Below are 24,870 nucleotides of genomic sequence, written 5' to 3' on the forward strand. Positions count from 1 at the left end.
GGGCCTGGGAGGGAGGGGGAGGGAGGGGGAGTGAGAGAGAGAGAGAGAGAGGTCGCAAGAGCAGGAATGAGCTAAGAGAGGAACAGGGAGAGTGGGAGAGGGAGAGGGAAAATGAGAGATGGATAAAGATAGAAAAAGAGCAGCAGAAAGTGAAGTAAAGAACAAAAGTTAAAGAAAGAAGAGAGACAGAAACAGAGAGAGAGGGGGGGGGGGGCTATGCAATACTTTCAGATGGATGTTTATACTATCTGACTTGTTCCAAAGATGTCTTGCAGTTTAATGTAGGGTTTTCTCTACGAGTTCATGTGTGAGCTATGCGTGTGTCTTCTCTAAATCAACAGCTAGATAAGATATCTCACACATATGGACTCCCACAAACAGACATTCATTGACACACACACACACACACACACACACACACACACACACACACACACACACACACACACACACACACACACACACACACTCACACACACACACACACACACACACACACACACACACACACACACACACACACACACACACACACACACACACACACACACACACACACACACACACACAGACGCCAAACTAGACTAGTGGAGAACTGGGTCTAAGAAGACATGGTTGTCATAAAATGGCACTTTTAAAAGGGTAGGGGGTGTAGTGTTACACCCAGGATTAGAGGAGACAAGGAGAGGGGAATGGAAAGGCAGAATAGCAGGACCTTTTCAGACCCCCCTTTGTCCAGTGAAGCCAGTGACCTGTGGCTAAGTGTTTAAGATACATCCTTCTCCTCAGAGCCGCAAAGCACCATGGGAAAAACACCCCCTCCCCCTAAATGATCAAATACTAACCACTAAATCCTCACTCACTTCAATGCTTGAGTGGTGGCAAACAGGCCGCTGTTCATTTAGACTTTGCTTAAGTGATATATATGTATAGACATATATCTATAAGGGGGAAAGACACATAGACATGAAAGTTGGGATTGTGTGATGAGATGGGGGTCATGTGATGATGATGACGATGTTGTTGAAGCGGATGATGACGAAACCCAGTATTACAATGCATCCATTACCCATATAACCAATGCCTTCCTATGTGCATTTTGCTACCTCGTTATGTTACTTTGGTATTTAGTAATTGTATTTGGTTAAGGTTTCAGAAATTATGTTAAAAAGTTATGTATAGAGAAAAAAACCTCACATTCTTCAATCTTGTTTGCATATTATTTGAAAGAAGGTTCAAATAAAAGTTGTTATAGAACCAGTAATGGTGAAAATTCAAACCACACGCATCCTTGAGTGTGAAACATCCCCATCACAAATCCCCCCATCACTGCAAACAGGGCTTCAGGAATGCTGGGATGCTTGGCTATATTGAACTGGGAAGACCTAGTGGTGGGGGTGGTGGGGGTGGATGGTTTGGACGGCTGGGAGGAGGTATGCAGGGGTGAGGATTTACAAGCCCACCACCAGACCACAGTGTGCTCTGTAGTCGGTGTTTGACCCCCTCTGCTGTCATTTAAACGAGGGTCTAATAGAAATAGTAGTAGGCTGAGGAACGAGTGTGTGTGCGCGCACGCGTGTGTGTGCGTGCGGCGTGTGTTTGTGTGTATGTGTGCGTGTGTGTGTGTGTGTGTGTGTGCGTGCGGCGTGTGTGTGTGTGTGTGTTTGTGTGTGTGTGTGTGTGTGTGTGTGTGTGTGTGTGTGTGTGTGTGTGTGCGCACGTGTGTGCGTGTGTGTGTGTGTGTACGCGCGTGTGTGTGTGTGTGTGTGTGTGTGTGTGCGTGTGTGTGTGTGTGTGTGTGTGTGTGCGTGTGTGTGTGCGTGTGTGTGTGTGTGTGCAGTTCCAATGAAACCGAGTGTAGAAGAGGCTAATGAAAATATTTTAGGGGGCCGTCTCGTGTTTCCCTAGAGCCAATGTTATTCAACGACGGCACTTTAGACTCATCTAAACAGGCTATACGCTGTATTCATATGGCTGGGATATTATATTTAATATCTGTGGGACTTTGTGAGTTCAACCCTAATAGTACATCCGGGTTATTGGTTTTGACATTTCACTATTTTCTATGGGGTATAATGCTATTATCACTTATTTATAATCACATCACGCATTCAGAGGCTAATTTGCATTTTTTTCCTGAGAGCAGTTAACGGGGAGTAAATTATCAATGAAGAACTTGCCATTGATATATATTCATTCGTTCATAAATGTTATATTTTGGTTGACCAGATTGTCACAGAGTGGGGATGCTGTGGAGAAGCCCTCCACTTCATGGTTGTTCTTGGTTTCCTGACGATCCACCACTGTTCAAGTCGACCTCGTTCGCACTAAGTCTGGTGTTAAGGATAGAAGGTGGTGTTTCTCATCTTTTCTTAAATGGGGGCATTTATTGTGGAGGAGTGAGCGGTGTGGCGTAGGGGATGAACATCCTGTCCTCGTCCGCTGGGCTCCGGTGCCCGGCCGTGTTTGGTTAGCCGTTATGATTTACGACTTGGGGCTGTCTAATGGGCTTCTACTGCCCCATCGCTCTCCAAACCCAGCAAAGCCGCAAAATTACACTGCCGACGGCGGGAACTCCTCCTGCCTGCCGTCATTCCCACAACATATTGTCCTGAAATAGCAGGAATAAAGGCAGAGACCGTACCACTACACCTGTGTCAGCATTGACGCCCACTTACACACACAGACACACTCCCAAAAACAGGCAAGAGCACCAATGGTACCTTCTCATGACTACTACTACGCCTTGTGTGGGCAGAATAGTAAAAGATGTGTGCTGTTATTAAACTCGTTAAATGCGCGGGCTGGTTTGGGTCCCGTCGGACCAGAGACAACACCTTATTCATCAGATGGGAGTTCACGCGTTGCCAGTTTCCCTCCTCCTGCATAATTGGAGCAACATTTCCATTTCGAAGAAACGGCCCAATGTAAACACATTGGATTCCCCACCTTAGCCTTCTGCACTTGCTCCAGCGCACACCTGCTACACACTCTCCACATAGCGCTTCTATATTCACACTCGCTGTTTCACAAACCCACACACTCACTCACTCATGCACCCAAACACAAACACTCAAACATACATTCCTGGTGTACTTGGTGGGCCACTGGATTCCTTTACCAACCCCCGGTGAGACTGACAGGTGTGTGCGTGTGTGTGTGTGCGTGTCCGTCCGTCCGTGAGAGTGTGTGTGTGTGTGTGTGTGTGTGTGTGTGTGTGTGTGTGTGTGTGTGTGTGTGTGTGTGTGTGTGTGTGTGTGTGTGTGTGTGTGTGTGTGTGTGTGTGTGTGTGTGTGTGTGAGTGCACGCACGTGTTTACGTGCGCGGCTGTGTGTGTGGTAATCTGTCCTGAGACCCCCCTCCAATCTTGGTATTTATTAGTTCTGGACAGCTGAGGTGGCCAGCAATGTCTCTATTTAGCACTTCCTGCTAATTATCATGCACACATGTGGGTGCAGTGCTGAATATGCGCAATTACCTTGGACCGCCCCCATGCCATTTAGTCTCCCTCCTTCCAACCAATGCCCGTCCTCCCTCCCTCCCTCCCTCCCTCCCTCCCTCCCTCCCTCCCTCCACCCTCAGCATCTATCCCTTTCACCCCCTCAGTACCAAGCCCCTCCTGGTGACCAGTGATCTTAAATAGGGGCCTGCCGTCCGCTTAACACCCATAGGTGCTGCGGCTACCAGTCTGCCAGGCAACGCCGTTCCACTCTCCGAGCAGCACCACAATGCGTTGCATGTGTGTTAAGAACAGGAGCCCTTGCCCTCTTGCGCCCTGTCTAGGGGGGGCGAGTTTAGCCATGACCACTTGTCACATGTTATAGATGCAACGTGAGCCTGCATCCCCCCCACCCACCCTGATTCCACACGTAGCCCGTGGGATCGGGGGAAATGTCAGCCGTGCAAAGGGGGCCTGGCTGCTATAGTCTTCAGTCGCGTAATGCCCTGAGGTCATCTTTGAGGAATGTGTGTTAATATTCGTCGCTGTTTGTTGTTTATGAATGGTGTGGATTAACACAAGAAGAAGAACATCATCCCACTTACATTAATACAATTTGTCGCCTGTTAATTCCGTTTTGTGACTATTGGCACCATTCAGATCACTAACATCCAAAAACAAATATACAAGGGGCCGTTGATAGGGATCTCAGCAGTCGTGTCATGTAGACCGACAAAATGGCGTTTGTTTCGAATTTTGAATTCCAGAAACGTGTTTTTCGGAAGCGGCCCGATCAGCACCTGGGCTGATGTTGAGTTTTCCCATTACGTGTGTAAACCTTGTGAGAACATGCAGTCGAGAATAGTAGTACCTGCCAGGAAGAGGGGCACTGTAATGAGCAGGTAGTCACTGCTAGTCTGTCTCAATTACCTCTGCACACACTCCCTCTGAGGGATGCACGGTAAATACCACTTCCAATACAACCGCCGCTCCTTTGACATGTTTCGGTGAGCTTTTTTAAGGGCAGCAGAGCGTAGTGGCTAGGCCCAGCACCATTGTGAGAGGAACTGGGTTTGATATTCAACCGGATGTCCGCAATACGCTGCCAACCTGTGGGCATGCTTAAGCGAGATGCCCAAACCCTCTTCTGCCTGCTCCTGGATGACATGTCTCTGAATTCACTGAATATACTACTCTGTTTTAAGCAAACTCGGTAAACAGTGGGGTAATAGTATGTCTCTAATGTTTATGTTCAGTTCCTAGCCTTTGCCTGAATTGCAACTTTCTAGGAAACAAAGGTGTGTCTTGGTTTTTTTTGGATGGCTTTCAGCGGCCACTGGGGTGATTGTTGTTTAGAGAAGAGGGATTACAGCCAGCCAAGTCGTTTGTGTTTCAGGGGGCCTTTGGCTAATCTTTGGGCGCATGTGGGGGTACATTAACGTTGTCATGCGGCTTGTTTTGCAGACCATGTATAATCTATACAGATATCTCTCTGTATCTGGTGAAGTAACCATGGCTGTCGCAGTAGAGAATAAGCCTAACCTAAACATCACGTGCTTGGTCATTTCTTATCAAATGTTTTGGCTGACCTTCCACGTGAATGGAAATGCATGTGAGTATCTAATATATGTTCTGTTAATTGATGCTGACCCTGTCTTCAGAGGATTGTCTTCAACTTGCAGTCTTATGTCTTCTTCACGAACCACACATCCATACTACACACGAGGACAAAAGATGTCCCATGTATCCAAACGTTTCACCGAATACAGTTCAGACGCCTTGTCGTCTGATCGTCTGCATATGGGTGGTCGTTGCAAATTAGGGGACTTCCTTATGCGTTTGTTTAGGAACACGTCGAAGCCACCCCACAAGACAAAGCTAGGTAACCCGCACTCTCTTGTTGATCTTGTTTGGATTCTCTTGGACTCTGAACCAAACACATTTGGTTGCGCATTGCTTTGCTTCTCCGGTTTCTCCTCTGTTTTTCTGGACGCCCGGGATTCCTTTAATATAGAGAACTGTTGTCTTTCTTATCCCCGACGTTCCCGCCTATCAGCGCTCGGTAGAGGAGGACAGAGGAGACTTTAAATCACAGTCAACCCATCAACACACCTGTAATTGAGTTTCCCTGCGCCCATCTGTTAGGGGGGGGTGGACTCTGCGGGCCGTTCGAGGCAGAGCGCATATTAGCGGCACCCCCCCCCAAACGCCTCTGTAACTTTCTCTCTCTGTGTCACTCACCAGTCACTCTCTATTATATAGATAACTTTGTCTTTACCACTTCCAGGCCTCACCGATGTCTTCTGAAACAAAGTCTGCAAGGGTTAAATTACCTTTGGTGGGGGGAAAAAAGCACAGACTTTGTTTTTCGATTATTTATCTTGGTCGGGTTTGGGCCGCTTGCTCACGTCACATCCAGCCCTTCTTTAGCCCCGACCGCGATTGTTGTTGTTGTCCCTGCCTCGTTATTGCCTAGACACAAGGAGCACCTTGGCTTCGGTCCTGTCCGTTTTTGGTTTGTTTGAATAGGGTTTCGCCGTGCGGTGTGGCTTGCTTTAGTTTCCACTGGACGACAATGTTTCTGTGTGGCATAATGGAGCAGAAACCTAAGACGAATATACCTCCCCCTTTTCACCATTTTATTTAGTTGAGTGTGGGAAACGTATGTTTGGATTTGGCTTTGTTTCATTTGTATAAAAACCTCACCTTGTATACATCTGGTTCTCTCCCTGCAGGGTCTAAGGGAGCAGGCGGCCGGTCGTGGATCTTGGAGCTCCGATGCCTGTGGACATGCAGCCACACCAGGGGCTGTATCACTATGAGTCCCCGTCCAGCCAGCCCCCGAGAGGGTACGACACCCCCGTCTGCTGCTTAGTCTACGGCTACTATGCTAATCATACTGCTACTCTCACTGCTACCAGTAGTACAAATACTGCTACTCTCACTACTACCACCAGTAATAATACTGCTACTCTCACAGTTACCAGTAGCACAAATACTGCTACTCTCACTACTACCACCAGTAATAATACTGCTACTCTCACTGTTACCAGTAGTACAAATACTGCTACTCTCACTACTACCACCAGTAATAATACTGCTACTCTCACTACTACCACCAGTAATAATACTGCTACTCTCACTGTTACCAGTAGTACAAATACTGCTACTCACACTGCTACCACTATTAATAATACTGCTACTCTCACTGCTACCAGTAGTACAAATACTGCTACTAAAGAATAATATTGGATAATATTGGATAAATCCACCAAGACTTAGCGTTCAAATGTTAGAACCCTTCCATCTGTAATCTAACTGGTACAGCCACTGCCTCTCTCCTTCACTCCAATTCATTCAAGTAGGCCTACGTTATAAAATAGAGAGGAAAACAAATCCAGAAAGGGCGATAATCAAGGCGGCAATTTGCAAGAGATAAACGAACCAATTTTGGAGGATTTTCAAACCTAAGCTACCTTTTTAACCCGCCGCCCCCCTGCCCTGATATCCCCCTGGGTGAAAGAACCCAGGTCCCAGAGCAATTGTTGTGGAGATAGATAGCCCCAGCTCAGGCCCTTTACTCCTCCCCCCTGCCCCTCCCTCCCTCCCTCCCTCCCTCCCTCCCTCCCTCCCCCTCACCCTGGGCTAATGCCACCCAGGTTGCGGGTGGACTCGGCCCCTCGCTCGCTCTCCCTCTCTCTCTGACAGCTGCTAATTACAGGCTGACCAGGCCCCGCTGTGCTCTGCATGACTGCCCCGCGCAGGCTCAGGTTACCCGGTGAGAGAAAGAGAGGCAGATAGAGAGACACAGAGAGAGTGTGTGTGTGTGTGTGTGACAGAGAGAGAGAGAGAGAGAGAGAGAGAGAGAGAGAGAGAGAGAGAGAGAGAGAGAGAGAGAGAGAGAGAGGGAGAGAGAGAGAGAGAGAGAGAGAGAGAGAGAGAGAGAGAGAGAGAGAGAGAGAGAGAGAGAGAGAGAGAGAGCACGATGGGAAGAGGAAAAGGTGGGTGGGCAGGAGAGAAAGACGAGCAACGAGAGAATGGGAGGGGGCTAACATGGAAGAGAGATAGCAATGGACGGTGGGGCAGATTTGTGGACATGAATCACGGGACAGAGAAAGAGAGAAAACAACAGAGAGAGGGAGAAGGGGGGAAAGAGAGAGGGAGAGGGGGTGAGAGAAAGCGAGGGCGGTGGAGGGAGGTGTAGACAAGGGGAGGCGAGGTATACCGGCGTAGTGGATTAGAGTGGACAGATTAAGCTTCTGTGTGGAATACACGTTGTGTTGAAAGAATTAGAGTCCTGAAAAGAAGACTTAGAAGGTGGTCAGATGAATGAATCCTGGTACGCAGAAGAGAGAAAGAAAATTGGTATAGGAGGGGGAGAAAAGAGAGGGAAAGTAAAGCAGGTTTAGGAGAAAAAGGGTTGGGAGTGATGAGTAGAGGACAGATAGAAATTCATAGGAACCCTGGGAAGTTTCAGAGCAGCTTCGCTCTCTTCAGGGTTGGTAGAAGAACACAGAGGAACAGTTGTGCCTCAGCTCATGAGTGATGTGCCATCTAGTGGTCAGAGTGAAATATCACATCAACTGTTGCATTTTTGTATTCAATCTGTGTAAGTTCCTCTGCAACACGGCTGCACTTTCTACCAAGTCCTTTTTTATTGGATTTTCATCTACTCAAACTTTTACCCTAAAAAATCAATCAACTATTTAGCTGTCGTCCCGTCCGTTTAGACAGCACAATGAAACAACACAACGATACATTGAAATTTAGGGCATTTAACAGATGCTTTTATCCAAAGCGACTTACAATAAATGGATATTTGTCAGAAGAAAGAGAAACAATATATCCCTGTCAGTACAATCAAGATATTAATGGCAACAAGTGCTAAGAATTTACACAATTGGTAGGTTAACCCGTTCCCTGAATACAACAAGCGAGCTAGGATAAGATTCTACAGAAAGTACTATAGACCATGCAGAGTCCAGGTGAACTCTGAACAAGTGAGTCTTGAGTCGTGCCTTCTGTCCTCTAAACTGTATATCCATCGTCTGGTCTGCAGCCTGGCCCCGTCCGGCTGCTCTTCATACAGCGAAGTGTCGTCGCAGCGCGGCCTGCTCCACAACGGCCCCTCCCAGGACTGCCGAGCCATGTACAACCCTATGACCCAGCCCCCCGGCATGACCCCGGGCCCCGGCCCCGGGTCGCAGGGCCACGGCTCCTGCATGAACCAGTACATGAGGCCTCCGATGGGCCCGCCTCCACCTCCACACAGCATGATGAACCACCGGGGCATGATGCCCAATGAGGGTGAGTGTTCGTCTCCTACCGCAGATCTGATTGGCTGCTGTCAGAGGGCCATGTTCCTCCACAAGTACGGATCACGCCATTGGTGCAGCTTGAGTGTCATTGCTGATCGCTTATTCGAGCACCTACACCTACTGGGGAAATTGCTTTCCTGTGCATAAAAGGGAAGAGTAGGAAAAGCTCCGGTACATTCTCTTTTTTTCACAACAATCAGCTAGGAGGAGCCGGAGATCAAGCTAGCAACCTTCCTGTTACACGTCAACCCACTCTACCACCTGAGCTAGTGTAGCCCTCATAATCGATATATATGTTTATGTATATATTGTGTCTGTGAGTACCAACAGAACTATGTCTTCATCAATCAATCACAGATCATCATCAACGATCACACACGATCACGTTGGTTTATATGTGTGAACTAAGTGGTGAGTTTTAAAACAGGCCAGCTGTCTGCCTGTCTGTGTGTCTGTATGTTTGTATGTATTTTTCTGTTTGTCCGTCTGTCTCTCTGTCTCGATTTGCCTCATTGTTTGGCCGGCTGTGCTCTTATGGCTGTCCTTGGTGTTCAACAGGTGGCAGCAGCTCCCCCTACTGTAGCCAGAACATGATGTCCTCTCACCATGGCTTTTCCCATGGCCAGCCGTCCTCTGATCAGATGGGCACGGGGGACGGTAAGGCACCAAGCCTCCGCCTGTGTAAACGTGTTGCCCGGTGACTTAGCAGACCTTCACTGCTGGATGTCGAGCAACTGTGAACCGACGCGACCTTAGTTCCAGCTTCGTCTTGATATTTTTCATTATCGAACTCTTTCACACAGGCAGCATAATCTGAAAAAACACTGTCGTTTCTCAAAACATGTGTGTCACATATGTGTCACGGTAAGAAAACGTAACTAGTGCGGCGTGATTATCTGACAACCCATTGACACCTACAATAAACACAGATAAATCAACACCTCTCAACGCCCCACTGTCTCGTTGTTGTTCCCCCCCGGGCCCCCTGCAGGCTCCCGGTTCTCCACGCCGCGCTCCATCCTGAAGCTGAGCAAGAAGCGGGCGCTGTCCATCTCCCCTCTGTCGGACGCCAGCGTGGACCTGCAGACGGTGATCCGCACCTCGCCCAACTCCCTGGTGGCCTTCGTCAACGCCCGCTGCAACCCCAGCGGGGCCAGCTCCTATGGCCACCTGTCAGTGGGGGGCATGAGGTCAGTCGCTGCACTCTGCTCGCTCGTTTTTGAAGGAAACCCCCCACCACCCCCAACCCTATGACATGATATTTTAGCTGAAATGTGATCTGGTGAAGCCTGGTATAAATCTCGACTTCAATGCACAAAGTTTTTAAGACATAGAGTAAGATGTAAATAAATGGGTTAAAAAATGTAAATAAATTAACGGCATAAATATAAATAATATAAATTGTTACTAACAGCTTTGGACAGAAAGCTGTCCGACTGTCAAACATTCTGGCTAACCGCTATCTAACCTCTCTCTCGCTCTCTCTCTCTCTCTCTCTCTCTCTCTCTCTCTCTCTCTCTCTCTCTCTCTCTCTCTCTCTCTCTCTCTCTCTCTCTCTCTCTCTCTCTCTCTCTCTCTCTCTCTCCATCTCTAACATGTCCATCCAACCTCTCTCACCCCTCCCCCAGCCCGTCCCTGGGTTACTCTGGCTCCATGAGCTACCAGTCCAGGGTGCAGGGCTCCATGTATGGAGGAGGAGCCAGAACCCCCATGGGAGGGCACACCCCAGGGCCCTGCCACGCTCCCCGCCTGCCCCCCCACAACCCCCGGCTCCACGCCCAGCCCAAGCACGGACATGTAAGGCGGCCCGCACACACACACACACACACACACACACACACACACACACACACACACACACACACACACACACACACACACACACACACACACACACACAGTAACACACTCCTTAACGCTTTTCCTGAAAGATTTATTTTTCTTTTATTTAACCAAGTCTCATTGATATTTTAAACCTGCAGCCAGCAGCCTCAATGAACATACAACCAGGTCACTATAGAAATGTAGACAGAAAGGACGGTTAAACTTGCAAGTTACTATTACAGGGATAGGAAGAGATCTACAGATGCATTTAACCGATGTGGGACACAAACAAGGAAACAACAACCAACAGAAAGAAAATCTTCTTACCACAATGCAAAAGGGAGCTGCTGATTGGAGGGCTGCTAACTCAGTGGTTTGTGTTTCTGCTGCCCCTGCAGCTGAAGACAGAGCCTGGGCTTAGCAGTGTGATGGATTGCATCAACGTGAAGAGCCTGGAGGAGAGATCAGAAGGAGACATGGCCAGTCCGTCCTCCACTGGCACACAGGTACAGCAGAGCAGTTGGAAAATACACCGGATTTTCCATTGATTTTACTCTTAAGTACGTACTTGTACTGTTATTTCCATGCCACCTCAGTTCTGTTTCCACTAAAGTGTGTGTGATATGTGTGTGCGTCTCGGGCTCATGCTGCGATATGTGTGTGTCTGTATGTGTGCAGGACCCCCTAATGGGTCTCCTGGATGGCCGAGATGATCTGGACAAGGACGACGGCAAGCAAGAGCCAGAGGCCATCTATGAGACCAACTGTCACTGGGAGAGCTGCAACAAGGAGTTTGACACGCAGGACCAGCTAGTCCACGTAAGATAGAAAAACACGCCATACCACACCATACCAAACCACACTATATCACACCACACTATAGCACACCATAACATACCATACTGCACCACACCACTGATTTCTCATTACATTTAGATAGACTAACTGAGATGAGAGAGAGAAATTCGGATTGAGAAAGCAGGCAGTTAAATCAGACTCATCATTTCATTTGAAGCTACGATTGACTCTGATCAATAAATGTGTGTGTGTGTGTATGTGTGTGTGATCCACAGCACATAAACAACGAGCACATCCACGGGGAGAAGAAGGAGTTTGTGTGCCACTGGCAGGAGTGCTCGCGGGAGCAGAGGCCCTTCAAGGCCCAGTACATGCTGGTGGTCCACATGCGCCGTCACACCGGGGAGAAGCCACACAAGTGTACAGTGAGTGTCTCTCTATCACTGACTCTCTCTCTCTTACTAGAATGTGTGTGTGTGTGTGTGTGTGTGTGTGTGTGTGTGTGTGTGTGTGTGTGTGTGTGTGTGTGTGTGTGTGTGTGTGTGTGTGTGTGTGTGTGAGTGTGTGTGTGTGTGTGTGTGTGTGTGTGTGTGTGTGTGTGTGTGTGTGTGTGTGTGTGTGTGTGTGAGTGTGTGTGTGTGTGTGTGTGTGTGTGTGTGTGTGTGTGTGTGTGTGTGTGTGTGTGTGTGTGTGTGTGTGTGTGTGTGTGTGTGTGTGTGTGTGTGTGTGTGTGTGTGTGTGTGTGTGTGTGTGTGTGTGTGTGTGTGTGTGTGTGTGTGTGTGTGTGTGTGTGTGTGTGTGTGTGTGCTTAGGCCCTCTACTGTGCGGGTGTCTGGTGTAGTAGTTGAATCATCCTCCTCTTAATCTTGCTTGACATTCCTCAAATAATTCTGCTTTCCCTCTCTCCCTCTTTCTAACATTTTTTCCTGCAACTATTCCATCATGTTTTAAAATAAACAACAACTTGACATCTGCTCTGCCCTACTTCAGATGTTTTGTCTCTATTTGACGCAGACCAGTGAAGAGAATTATGAACCGGTCTGCCAACAGCATTTTCTGTCAACAGCACTTTTTAATGAAGATGGTTCATCAACAGGCTGCATGTGTTCATCTTTTATATCTGATGTATTGATAATGACTATAGGGAGACATGTAGAAGAGGCTAAAGTAGGCCAGCTTCCATGTGTCAGCTCCTTGTGACCTATAAACAAGGCCTGGTTTTGGTGCTGATACTATCAGTGTGTGTGTGTGTGTTTTAAAGTCAAAGAGTGCTGCTATAGTCCCTCTTTGTTTCTAATTTGTTCCCCTTCCTGTCCTGTGAAGAATATGATAATGTCTGAATTTAAGCTTCAATGTGCATTTAAAGTAACAGCATAATTGTCTAATACTCTAACGTTTATTCCCCAATCAGAAGGATTTTTAAATGTATTCTAAACTGTGCTTAATATTTATCTTCCTCTTGAATGTGTGTGTGTGTGTGTGTGTGTGTGTGTGTGTGTGTGTGTGTGTGTGTGTGTGTGTGTGTGTGTGTGTGTGTGTGTGTGTGTGTGTGTGTGTGTGTGTGTGTGTGTGTGTGTGTGTGTGTGTGTGTGTGTGTGTGTGTGTGTTAGTTCGAGGGATGTAACAAGGCCTACTCCCGTCTGGAGAACCTGAAGACCCACCTGCGGTCCCACACGGGGGAGAAGCCCTACGTGTGCGAGCACGAGGGCTGCAACAAGGCCTTCTCCAACGCCTCGGACCGGGCCAAGCACCAGAACCGCACGCACTCCAACGAGGTACAGTCATCAGGACGTCCATGTGAACAACATCGGGGATTGTACCCTACTACATGTTGATCACAGAAAATATTAATAATCCCTCTGTGCTAAAAGGATAAACAATATCACTTTTCTTCCTAAATAGACGATCCGAATGAAAACATTGACCACTCATATTGACTCATATTTGACATTTTTGGGTGTTTTCACCTTTTGCATCAACCAAACTGATACCAACCAAACATTTATCCTGTAGAAACCGTACGTGTGTAAGATCCCGGGCTGCACCAAACGATACACAGACCCCAGCTCTCTACGGAAACACGTGAAGACGGTCCACGGCCCTGAAGCCCACATCACCAAGAAGCACCGAGGAGACACCGGGCCACGAGCACCTGGCTCAGCGCTGACCCCTGGTGGCCCCAACTCTGAACTGCTGCTGGAGAAGGAGGAGACGCGCCGGGAAGATTGTAAACTATTAGCGCCCGAATCTTCTTTGGTAAGCAATTCAGCATCCTTCAATTATTTGTTGTTTGTACATACATATTTAGTTGAGTTATTTTAGGATAATGAAAAACATTCTGCAATTCAAATGGCATATCATCTCTTCTCAGAAATCCCAGCCCAGCCCTGGCGGTCAGTCGTCCTGCAGTAGCGAGCGCTCGCCACTGGGGAGCGCCAACAACAACGACAGCGGGGTGGAGATGAACCTGAACGCGGCGGGGAGCCTCGAGGACCTCACTGCCCTGGAGGACGGGCTGGCGGGAGGAGGAGGGGAGGCGGGGAACGCAGCGTGCACCATCGGGATGTCAGCCCAGGCTCTGAAGAGGCTTGAGAACCTAAAGATCGACAAGCTGAAGCAGATACGCCGACCTACTCCCCCAGGCCGCTGTGCCGGCAGCAAGCTGCCCGCTCTGCCTGGTGAGACTGCTTACTGTGTTGCTGTGGGACTAATTAGGGCTGAATGATTTATTACTTTTTTAAGGATTTTTTTAGGATTTGTTACTGTTACTGACTGGAGATCAGTAAGATTTGTATATATTTTACATTTTTATTTTTTATTTTAATTTAATAGTTTCATAAAGATGTTATAATATCAATTCATGTATCAATTCATCTCAACGTATAGGCCTGACCTAAAGGAAAGAGCAGTTTATATGTTGACTGCTTGCTTGTTTAGTGAATAATACAGAACATAAGGAACTTTGAAAAGAAAAATCGCACACTAAATCGCAATCGCAATATTGGTTGAAATAATCGCAACTCGATTATTTCCCCAAATCGTTCAGCCCTAGAACCAATCCTATTGGTTGGAGATGTTTTGCCGTAGCTCACCGATACGTCTCCTCCTTCTTCTAGGTTCAGGGGAAATGATCGGGATGTGCGCACCGTCTCCGCTCCTCTCAAACCGCCGCGTCATGGAGCTGTCCAATCACGACATGGCAGGGGGAGGCGCCATGAACTGCTCGGCCAACGACAGGCGAGGGAGCGGCACCAGCAGCCTGAGCTCCGCCTACACAGTGAGCCGCCGCTCCTCCATGGTGTCCCCCTACCTGTCCAGCCGCCGGTCCAGCGAGGTGTCCCAGCTGGGGGGAGCCGGAGGCGCCGGCTGTCACCTGGTGGGGTCGGAGCAGGCGGGGGGCGACCCGCTCTCCCCAGAGATGAGTCGCAGGGGGGTCTCCTGTCCAGGGGGTCTGCCCGGCCTGCCCACCCTCACCCCCGCCCAGCAGTACAGCCTCAAGGCCAAATACGCGGCGGCCACCGGCGGCCCGCCCCCGACGCCCTTACCCAACATGGAGCCCCCCGGCGCCCCGGTGCGGCGCGGCGGCTACCTGTCCGACTACCAGCCTCTGCCCCCCTTCCTCCAGGGCGGCCCGCGCCGGCACAGCGCCAACACAGAGTACGGCACGGGGGTCATCTACCCGCACCAGGCCCCTGGCAACGCCCTCCGCCGGGCCAGCGACCCCGTGCGCTCGGCGGGCGACCCCCAGACCCTGTCCAAGGCCCAGCGCTTCAGCAGCCTCAACAACGTGGCCATGATGGGCCGCCGGAACGCGCTGCAGCACTGCGGCTCCGACGCCAACGTGGCGCGCCACATGTACTCGCCGCGGCCGCCCAGCATCACGGAGAACGTCATGATGGAGACCATGGCCATGGAGCCCGGCCACAGCTCGGCGGACTCCAGGAGCCACTCCATGATGATGGCCCCCGGAGACAGGGGCTTCATGGGATACCCATCGCAGCAGCAGCAGCAGCAGCAGCAGCAGCAGCAGCAACGCCATGCTTTGGGTGGTGGGTGTGGAGCAGCCAACCAGCTATCCCCCAGCCATGATGCCCTGGGTTGCCCCGACCCAGGCTACATGCAAGGGCACTATCAGAGCCCGCTGGGCGACGTGGGCCCCAGAGGCAGCGGGGTCCACATGGGTCAGGCGGGACCTATCCATCCAGAAGGCGTGTCTAATAATCTCCTGCAGCAGGCTGAGTACAGCATGAGCACCTGCCAGTTGAGTCCGTCGGGGCCCCATTACCCCGGCGTGAGCCAGGGTGGTGAGGCCAGGGCCATGACGGGCCCCTGGGGGGAGAACCACAACCAGATGCCCGTCCCCTCTCACGTCCTCCAGAACCAGGGGAGGATGCAGTACGCCGACGCCAGCATGCAGACCCAGCAGCAGGCCCTGTACAGCAGCCCGGATGGGACCCACAAGCTGGTCATCAAGCCCGAGCAGCAGTTCCACCCGGGGATGGGCATCGGAGACGCCTGTCGCAACGCTAAGCTGCAGCAGCAGCAGCGCTCCCTCGCCCAGCAGGCGCAGGGCTACCCTACACAGGCAGGCCAGGTCATGATGAGGACCCCCAACAACCCCAGCTGTGACTTCAACAACCAGGGGGATCCACAAGGGCAGGCCGGGCAGACCCCTTTCCCCAACGGAGGAGGCCTGAACGTGGGCTGCGGCGGCGCCGTGGTGCTGCCCGACGGACGCAGGTCTCAGACGCCCATGATGCAGGTGAAGGAGATGATGGTCAGGAACTACGTCCAATCCCAGCAGGCGCTGATGTGGGAGGAGCAGCAGCAGGTCGGAGTCAAAGCCCCGCCCCTTTCGGACACCATGGACATGGGGGGTCCGACGGCAGTGCTGCAGCACAGTCCCCAACAGAACCAGAACCTGTACTCCAATCAGCCCTATCCTTCTTACCCCAACCAGAACCTCCTGATGAGCCCCCCGGCCCACGGCAGGGGTCCCGGCTCGGTGCAGCCTAAAGAGCAGCAGCTGGCGGGGCTGCAGGGCTCGTGCTACGGCCAGGAGATGGTGGTCCCGCGACCCCCGCAGGGACGCAAGCCCCTCAGCCGCCAGAACAGCCTGACTCTGCAGTCGGCTGCCGAAAGCTACATGGGTAGCCCCCCTCAGCTCAGCCCCGTCCACTCCACCTCGAGCCCCCGACGCACCGTCCGACTGCCGCCCGTCCAGCACCCACTCCAGCCACAGAGTGAGATGTTCTCGCCTTCGAACAACAACAACAACATTTACTACTCGGGGGGGGACGTCCACATGGACCTGGAGAAGCACATGGACCCCCAGAGCGGGATTTTTATGAACCAACAGCACAACATGTTGAGCAGCCGATCGGCCGCCCTGGCCCCGTACACCGAGTCGGGCCCCATCTCCAACGCCTTGGAGAACCTGGACCTGGACAACGCCCACATAGACTTCGCCTCCATCATCGACGACACAGAGTCCTTTGGTTCGCTCCACGCTCTCGAGGGCCTTCCCGGCTCTTCGTCCCAGGCCTCGTCGCGCCTCACCACCCCGCAGACCTCTGTGACTCTGGCCCCGGGCTCAGGACTGTCCAACATGGCCGTGGGCGACATGACGTCCATGCTGACATCGCTCGCCGGCGAGAACAAATACTTAAACACGCTGTCTTAGGACGGAGGAGGGGAAGTCCATAGACTTAATTCACACAGATGCCTTGGCCAGTAATCAGAAACAGACGGATCCAATGGACAAAGGGATTGTTTGGTTGCTGTCTCGGCGTGTCTTACGAAAAGGGCCGTCAAATCCAGAGCCTGAAGTCTGCGACTATAATGTTTTACATTGCGCTGCTTATGAAGAGTGAGAGGCTGGGCTATAGGTATTTGGAGAATGTATGAGGGAGAGATATTTTTACAGGAAGTATTTCCAGATATTTCTGGGCTGCTCTACTCCCAAAGGTCTTCTTATCTGGACCATGGGTCTAATCCAGCTCAGACCTGTGGTTTATTGTTGCGATCGGTCGGGAGGTAAAACCTAATGAGTTTGAAATGATGACCTCCACATGAAAATAGCAATAATATGTTGCAAGGAGCCCGGGTCTTGTGGTGAGCCTGACTTTTCGAAATGTTTCGTCTGAAATTAGAAACTTTGCCCAAACGTTAAACCAAATGTGCCTAGTTGTCCTTTCCTCTATGTTGGGTTTTTTCATTACCTTGGTACACCTCTTTGCCTTTCGTAAGATAGGAAACCACATGCCTGATATAAAGTTGATTAATGTACATTTGCCAAACCGGAATTCCAGCTGCATAGGAGTGTGGCTAAAAGTAGAGAAAAATGTGTATATGTAAATATGTTTTATATGATTTCATATATGCTTTGAATGTGACAATGTAGACAATTTGCTGTACTCTCTCACAAGATGCAGGTCAACAGAGCAGGCTGTTTAAAAGAACAGATTGAAATGAGAAGAAATAATAACCCTTTTGGTTGCAAGAGGCTAGCAATTCTCCTGTGCTTTCAGTTATTCATCTATTTTGCTATTGATTTTCCATTGACAGGGAACAAGTCTTGCGTAATATCAGTATTTAAACGTTGTGCACGCGCACATATGAAACTTGACACCCGTATGTAGAGACACATGCACATACAAACATGCACATAGACATTGAACACAGCTACAATATCACAGGAGGTTTCATTATTGTGTTGTACTGTAAATATTCCTAAAGCAGCTGTTTATGATTTTATAAGTGATGTGTTGTTTTTTTTAACAGAAATGCAGTTTTGGCCCATCTCTATCTATGCTTTGTGTGTTGTGGACAGCCACAACAAGAACAAACCTCAAATGTGTGCACCATACTCCTCCAATGGTTTCAGGCCATTCAATCCACATTGACTTTGCCTTGGGACTTAAATTTGAAATAATGACCACATTCTGCTGTTGTAGATGTGTTAGGGGTCCAACACCCATATAGTTATCACATTCTGGGGCACAAGAGGTGCATTACTGTTGCACTCATAAATATTTTGATAGGCATTCATGATGATGGCTGGACGGATTACTGTGGTATTGCACTGACTACAGCACTGTGTAAAAATATATATAAATATCTATTCATTGATGATTCATGAAAAACTCACTTTTAGTTACGATAAAAACATACTATGGTACTGTTTTTTAAGTGATTTAAGACGGCCTGGAACAACCAGTGGCTGCATGGAAGTGATGTTTGACAATTTACGAAGTATTAATAAGAATTAACATTTGGTTTAAAGATCTTGTGTTTGCAAGAAAACACAATTTACCAAAGACAATTCAAACCAACAGTTTTTGTTTTTTTCTCAGAAAAAGGTGCAGGGCTAGTCGAATGTTAACAAAACACTAACATCAGCAATAAGGGCATGGACATTAATAGTTAGTGCTGGTTTTTATTTTAGAATGTATCACATATTTGTATAAAAGTACCTTTTTTTTCTTAATGAACTTCATAGACGTTGCCTATTTTCTGTGTGTGTTTTTGATACCTGCCATCCCCCAATCAGACTTTTTTGCGGGCAAAAGAATAACATGTTAAGCAATAAAGAGTTATAATAGTAGCGTAACTATATTACACAAAAAAAACAAGTGTTATATTTTGTGTACAATTTTCTACATTTTTATAGAAATGTACTTTATTTTACCAGTCTATGAATAAATATGTTCAGCTTGTGATGAGGGTACTCTGGATGTTTTTTCCTCAATAATTGCTTCATGTGACATTAGATCTGCGTCATTTGAAAGTCCCTATATTGTGTCATGGGACATGGACAAAACATTTATGTGAAAAGATGGTAGACTGATAGAAGGATATGTTGCCATGGAGGTGAGTGTGCGTGTGTTGATGGCTACACGTTTAACCTGTGCATGTTGATTGGTTGCTCAAGGTGCAACAGGTGTGCAGCCTCCCAGCCTAAGAGTCCAATCAGGCTGACTCAGGCCAGGTTTGGCTGCTTAAACCAGTCAGCACCATCACCCACGCCAAACACCCATGCCCAACAGACTCTTTCCTGGATGGCCATCCCATAAATGCCCTACCCCCATTGTCCCCACACCTCCCCAGGGTTGCCTGCCAAACCACCCCTCCCCCTCCCCCTCCATCCTGGAGACCGGAGTCCTGAGCTGCTGCCTTGACCGGCAGAGGTGGCAGTGGCCATCCGTGGCAGGGCTGAATGGAAGGGCTTGGGTCCGTTTCAGCTGGACAGCAGTGGCAGCTCTTCGGAGGGCCGGAAGCAGAACTTTTTCCCAGCCCTATCTCCATTTTCCTTCTTTGTCAGCAGCAGTGCTGTCTGGCCGAGGTGTGGCTGCTGCGTGCTGGTCCCAGGGGCTGTTAGACGCAGACCGTTGCCTTGGGCGGTCTCCCTGATTGTGGGTGGTGGTGATGGCTGGCTTAAGCTTTGCACATTGATTGCTCAACGTGCAACAGGTGTGCAGCCTCACCCAGCCCCAGAGTCCAATCAGTCTGACTCTGGCCAGGTGAAGCTGCTTAAACCAGCCCTCATCCACACGTACCCCACAGTCATGTTTTGCTAACTTTAGGCTAGCTGTTATAGTTGATCATTTGAAAGAACTTTGAGGGTCACAGCTGTGATGACAGTTATATTTGAACACCTCTGCTGTGTTCAGTGAAAGTACTCCCACTGTTTTTATTCCCCAACTAGAGGGCAGTATAGCCTGGAAACAACACATTGAAAGATTCCCCATTTGCTCAAAGTCCACTGGTAGGCCTTACTGTTTAAATTAATCCATATAGACATTCTCAAACCTATCAACCCAAACCTTTGATATTCAAACAAACCTCCATGCAAATTATGTCGTGTAGAAAATGTAAAATATTTCTAACAATTAAAATAGAACACATTGTCACTAATTAGCTGCATGAAACTGATACATTTTTCCACATGTTTTTCTGAGAAACAAATGATTTAAGCCGATCTGAATGTTGGGTCTTTAATACAGCCAACTCTCAATTATTTTCAGGTCAACACTGTAGCCCGTTGGGAGCCACAGTTGCACGCTATAAAAGCATACAAGCAGTATGGCTGTTGTGTGGCTGCTGTAAGTGACTTCAGTCCCTGGACAGCCCCTCTGTGGTCAGTGGTGACTGGCACCCCGGCTTCTCTGTCTCATGGGAAGACACAAACAACCTCCAGCTTCTTAAATATGAGTTCATTACATACACAATGGAGGGACTGTGTTTGTGTGTGTGTGAATGTGTGTGTGTTTACTCATTGTAACATAAAGCATACGAAAAAGAAAAAGCTTTGTTCAGCCTTTAAAGACTCCACATCTGAGCAGTCTCATCACCGCAGTAGGACACATTGTTGCAGATCATAATGAGAGGCCGTGAGTTTCTTTACCAATAACAAATGTACCTTGTCACTTTCTTCGTAAAGTTGCGTTCTAAAGTATAAAGTAGTGTAACGCAATATCAAAACAGGTTAAAAACACAACAGAACCTTCTATTTTATACTCATTTAGTATTTCATCTCTACCCATGGTGCACTTTGGGGCCTCTGCTGGCGTTGGCGTTGTGGCGCGGCGTGGTATGACAGCATCAGCATATTACTGTAAGGGCCAGACGGCCACTCAGGGCCTGGCAGAAACACGGTGGTTGACTCATACGGTCCAGGGAGAGGCCCCGTGTGAAGTCTGATTAGGGTGTGTATGCAGGGGGGGGATATGCAGGAGAGGAATTCCCCTTCTTAATATTTAGAGCACTGAATTTGGTTTGGCCCGGGGGTGGGGGGAGGATATGGTTTGGGCCGCTCAGGCAACATTGTTTATGAATATAATTATAATCCCAAATAAACGGTTTATTAAATGTGACTGTATTGGAAGACTGTTACTATAAGCCCACAGATGCTTTCACGGCTGTGGATAATTTCCGGGCAAGAAGGAGTAACATGGAAGAGTGTATGTTTGTTCAGCGGATAAAAATTACACGGTCACTGACACGACACCAGTACAGAGCTGAGTTGGATGAGTTGACATCCCCCAAAATGTCGACTGTTCAAAATAAACGACTTGGCTGATGCTTGCATACACAAACCCTGTGAATGCGACATTCTTGCATTTCAAGGCATTTCTCAGAGGATTTGACAAATTAGGTGTGTGAATACAACCATCGATTAAGGAGTTGAGAAAATATCAAAAAGTTAAAGGGAAACGCCAAGATATCTGTAGATGGGCATTTGCTGGTCTTTCAGAATCAGACTCTCAATTTTTTTTAATCATCTTTGTGTGTCCAGAAGGGTACTTCCCTGTGATTACTTATTAAGCTACCTGTGATCTGACGCTGGCACAATTATCTTATCAGCTGCTTCTGGCTGGGCAGTCTGCTCAGAGGGCGGCCTGTGAACAGCGCAGCACAGGTAGCCTGATCACAGTGCTGAAAATAGGGCAGAATTATCTCTGTGTTAGTAGACAAACTGCTAGCTTTTTATGTCGTTACTGGCCCGCATTTTGAATAAGTGACCGTTCTCAAAGTCCTAGGAAATCGATAGAAAGTAATTTAAAGTAGCTCCTATAGGCTCCTTTAACGTGGTCGCTTCCAGTCAATGGAAGCAGCTAACAGAAAACAGATACAAACCCAGCAAACTCCCCTTCTGGACGCACAATGATGAATCTGTAATTAAACGCTGTGGGTAAGACGAAGTAAAAAGTAAGAGATATCTTGGTGCATCCCTTTAAACATTAATATGTTAATGCTAATTAATATGCATCACTATGTAAAGGCTTAAAGAGCCACTGGCGCTCTGGAAAGCACCTTCAAAGGAACCTCATTCTACTTTTAAACACAGACAAAAAAAAAGACCTCTGCGCAATTGTGTGCATCAATGTTGGTGATGAAAAATAATATGACACTTTAAAGATACTAGCTCGTAATGTGTCTTCACCTCTGGCGCTACATAGAGATAGAAATTCAAATGGCCCAATAAGAACAGAGGTTTTCAGATGCTAAAAGTAAGCAGCATAATGACTTTATTCTCAGTGGCCCTGTCATTCAAGACAAGGGGGCGGGTCTTCTTCTTTTGTCACTCACCTTGGCATATAATTAACTCCTGCTTAATATGCTGCTGAAGGGCCCTCTCCCCATGCCGGCTGCTTTGAAGCCCTAGTCCACACTCTGGATAAAACCCCAGTGGGATGTCTTCCGCTCTCCCTCTCTTTCTCTCTCCCCCCTCTCTCTATCTTTCTCTCTCCCTCTCTCCCTGAGTGCATGTACATGTGTGTGTGTGTGTGTGTGTGTGTGTGTGTGTGTGTGTGTGTGTGTGTGTGTGTGTGTGTGTGTGTGTGTGTGTGTGTGTGTGTGTGTGTGTGTGTGTGTGTGTGTGTGTGTGTGTGTGTGTGTGTGTTTGTGTGATTTCATGTGGAGATTGTTGGTAAGTGTTTCTATGTAAATGTTACACAATTAGCCAGCACACCTTAGCCAAATCATTTTCTTGCTCACTGTACCGTAAGGGGCCTTCATAAGATTTATACCAAGTTAAAGAGGTCATTTACCAATGTTGACCCCTGGAAATGTACTAACATCTGCAAGTTTCATTAGATCAGCTATCCATTGGACAATTGTATTGGAGTAAACAACTTTAATACCACAGCAGACATATTACAATAAGTCTAAATAAATCAATGTTAAGATAGAAAGCCTCACAGATATTTTCATATGCATTAAATATATTTAAATATCTATATTTTTTCTCCCTCTCTCTGATCCCCCCTATTATGCGTGTTCCCCTCCCCCTGGCCACCAAGAGCTTTGCCCCCATGTCCTTCTTTACCTCTCCCTTTCTCCACACCTGGGATGCATTGCTTTGCATAACCCTGTAAGGGACTAATTCCGATTAGCGGTGACGGTTGTGATGTTGCTGAATGAAAAGGTAGGCTAGACCAATAGGCCTATCTGTTCTTCGGGTGAGAAGACGTAATGTTGTCGTTATTTATTAATGTATGTAGGCCTAGTTTATTCTGCTCCATATTTTGTGCTACAAAGTTTCCAATTCATAACGCATATGTTTCTCTCTTTGTCCTACACATTGTCACCGTTTCTTTTGTCATTCGAAAATACACTCACAATAAAAAAAAGCGGTGTTACGAACGTAATAGTATAGGCCAAATGTATATTGGATGGAGACAAATTGATACAATTTACTTTACCATCGATATCATCTCAAACATATAGGCCTAGAGCCTATATGGGACTATTTCGTTTCCTATAACAGGCTCAACATCGCACTGTAACAACGCAGGGAGGATAGCTGTTTATTTCTGCTACAGTAGGTTTCAATGCTCGGAGAAGCGGCTACCCGGCTCGCCATTATGTGCCCCGCACAACTCCAGGAGTTACTTAGAGGTAGGGGGCTCTAGAGCGGTGAGAATGCCAAGGTGGGGGTCCTCAAAGCTGAGCGGGAGTTTTATTTCGGATGTTTTTTGAGTTGCTAAACAGATTATGGTCCAGATTCCAGCACAAAGGACCACCAATGCACCACTTCCGACAGTCATTGAGGGATGAATGGAGCGCGGGAAGGGGGTCCTCTCCAGGGTACTTGAGCGCAGGTGCGATGCGCATACAGCCAAGCAATAAAACAACCCACTGGGGTGTGTGTGTGTGTGTGTGTGTGTGTGTGTGGGTGTGTGTGTGTGTGTGTGTGTGTGTGTGTGTGTGTGTGTGTGTGTGTGTGTGTGTGTGTGTGTGTGTGTGCGGGGGGGGAGGATTTGCATATTAAGCATACCTGGCCAGATAAACATTCATCTAAATAAAAGCCCTATTTTGTAAGCAAACGATATATTGGAAACATCACAATTGCCATACGTTTAAATGCCCCCAATACACGCGTTTATAATGGTTCACTTTATGAAGGGGGGAATTAGACACGGAAAACGGCGGTATGCGTATGTTTAATCTATAGATAGCTTGAATAATCTGAAACCATGCGCACACTTTTTTGATGTTGGCGCGCGAAGACCGTACCGCGCACGAGATAACGATGCGCTGTAAAGTCTCGAGCCCGCGGACTGTTACTCACTATCTCGACCAGCTTCCCGAAGTGTATTACGACAAGGCTCTTAAAATGAAAGAAACTCACTTGAAAAACGGACGACAAATTTGCGGCGCAGTTGGGTTTTGTTAACAACAGCGTTCCACTAGGCAAAGTTCCTAACGACTAGCAAACTTTCTTTGGAAAGTTAAACCGTCGACCGCGGGGCGGGAGGGGTCTTAGCGGTTCACCTTGTGAATAAGTGATCCGAGGGGGCCAACCTCTCCCTGGATGACATCACTCCAGCTCGGTGCTTGTTGGGTCGTCTGGAGTCCTCTCACGACTCTAGTCCCCCGCTGTGATCGTCAGCGATGGTTCACGCCATTCATTCTGAAACACAGACTCAGGAAACACACACACAGCTCATCTACTGTTCTCCGGACACTTATTGCAAATTGGCCAGT

The 24,870-nt window shown here is 48.3% G+C and overlaps 1 protein-coding gene across 1 annotated transcript in view; it reads left to right on the forward strand.

Annotated features, from left to right (window-relative positions):
- The window catches only part of gli1 (GLI family zinc finger 1), a 33,608-nt gene extending 14,422 nt beyond the window's left edge, over window positions 1-19,186 (forward strand). Inside the window, exons 2-13 of the mRNA XM_056606365.1 lie at window positions 6,175-6,288; window positions 8,499-8,746; window positions 9,316-9,414; window positions 9,749-9,947; window positions 10,386-10,554; window positions 10,980-11,087; window positions 11,260-11,400; window positions 11,655-11,804; window positions 12,990-13,154; window positions 13,393-13,635; window positions 13,751-14,057; window positions 14,496-19,186. Of these exons, the coding sequence (XP_056462340.1) occupies window positions 6,218-6,288; window positions 8,499-8,746; window positions 9,316-9,414; window positions 9,749-9,947; window positions 10,386-10,554; window positions 10,980-11,087; window positions 11,260-11,400; window positions 11,655-11,804; window positions 12,990-13,154; window positions 13,393-13,635; window positions 13,751-14,057; window positions 14,496-17,062 (4,467 nt within the window). The 5' untranslated portion in view covers window positions 6,175-6,217 and the 3' untranslated portion in view covers window positions 17,063-19,186. The remainder of the gene's footprint in view (window positions 1-6,174; window positions 6,289-8,498; window positions 8,747-9,315; window positions 9,415-9,748; window positions 9,948-10,385; window positions 10,555-10,979; window positions 11,088-11,259; window positions 11,401-11,654; window positions 11,805-12,989; window positions 13,155-13,392; window positions 13,636-13,750; window positions 14,058-14,495) is intronic.
- Window positions 19,187-24,870: the final 5,684 nt, after the last annotated feature.

This window comes from Gadus chalcogrammus, chromosome 13, assembly GCF_026213295.1.
Source record: "Gadus chalcogrammus isolate NIFS_2021 chromosome 13, NIFS_Gcha_1.0, whole genome shotgun sequence".
Classification (NCBI taxonomy): domain Eukaryota; kingdom Metazoa; phylum Chordata; class Actinopteri; order Gadiformes; family Gadidae; genus Gadus; species Gadus chalcogrammus.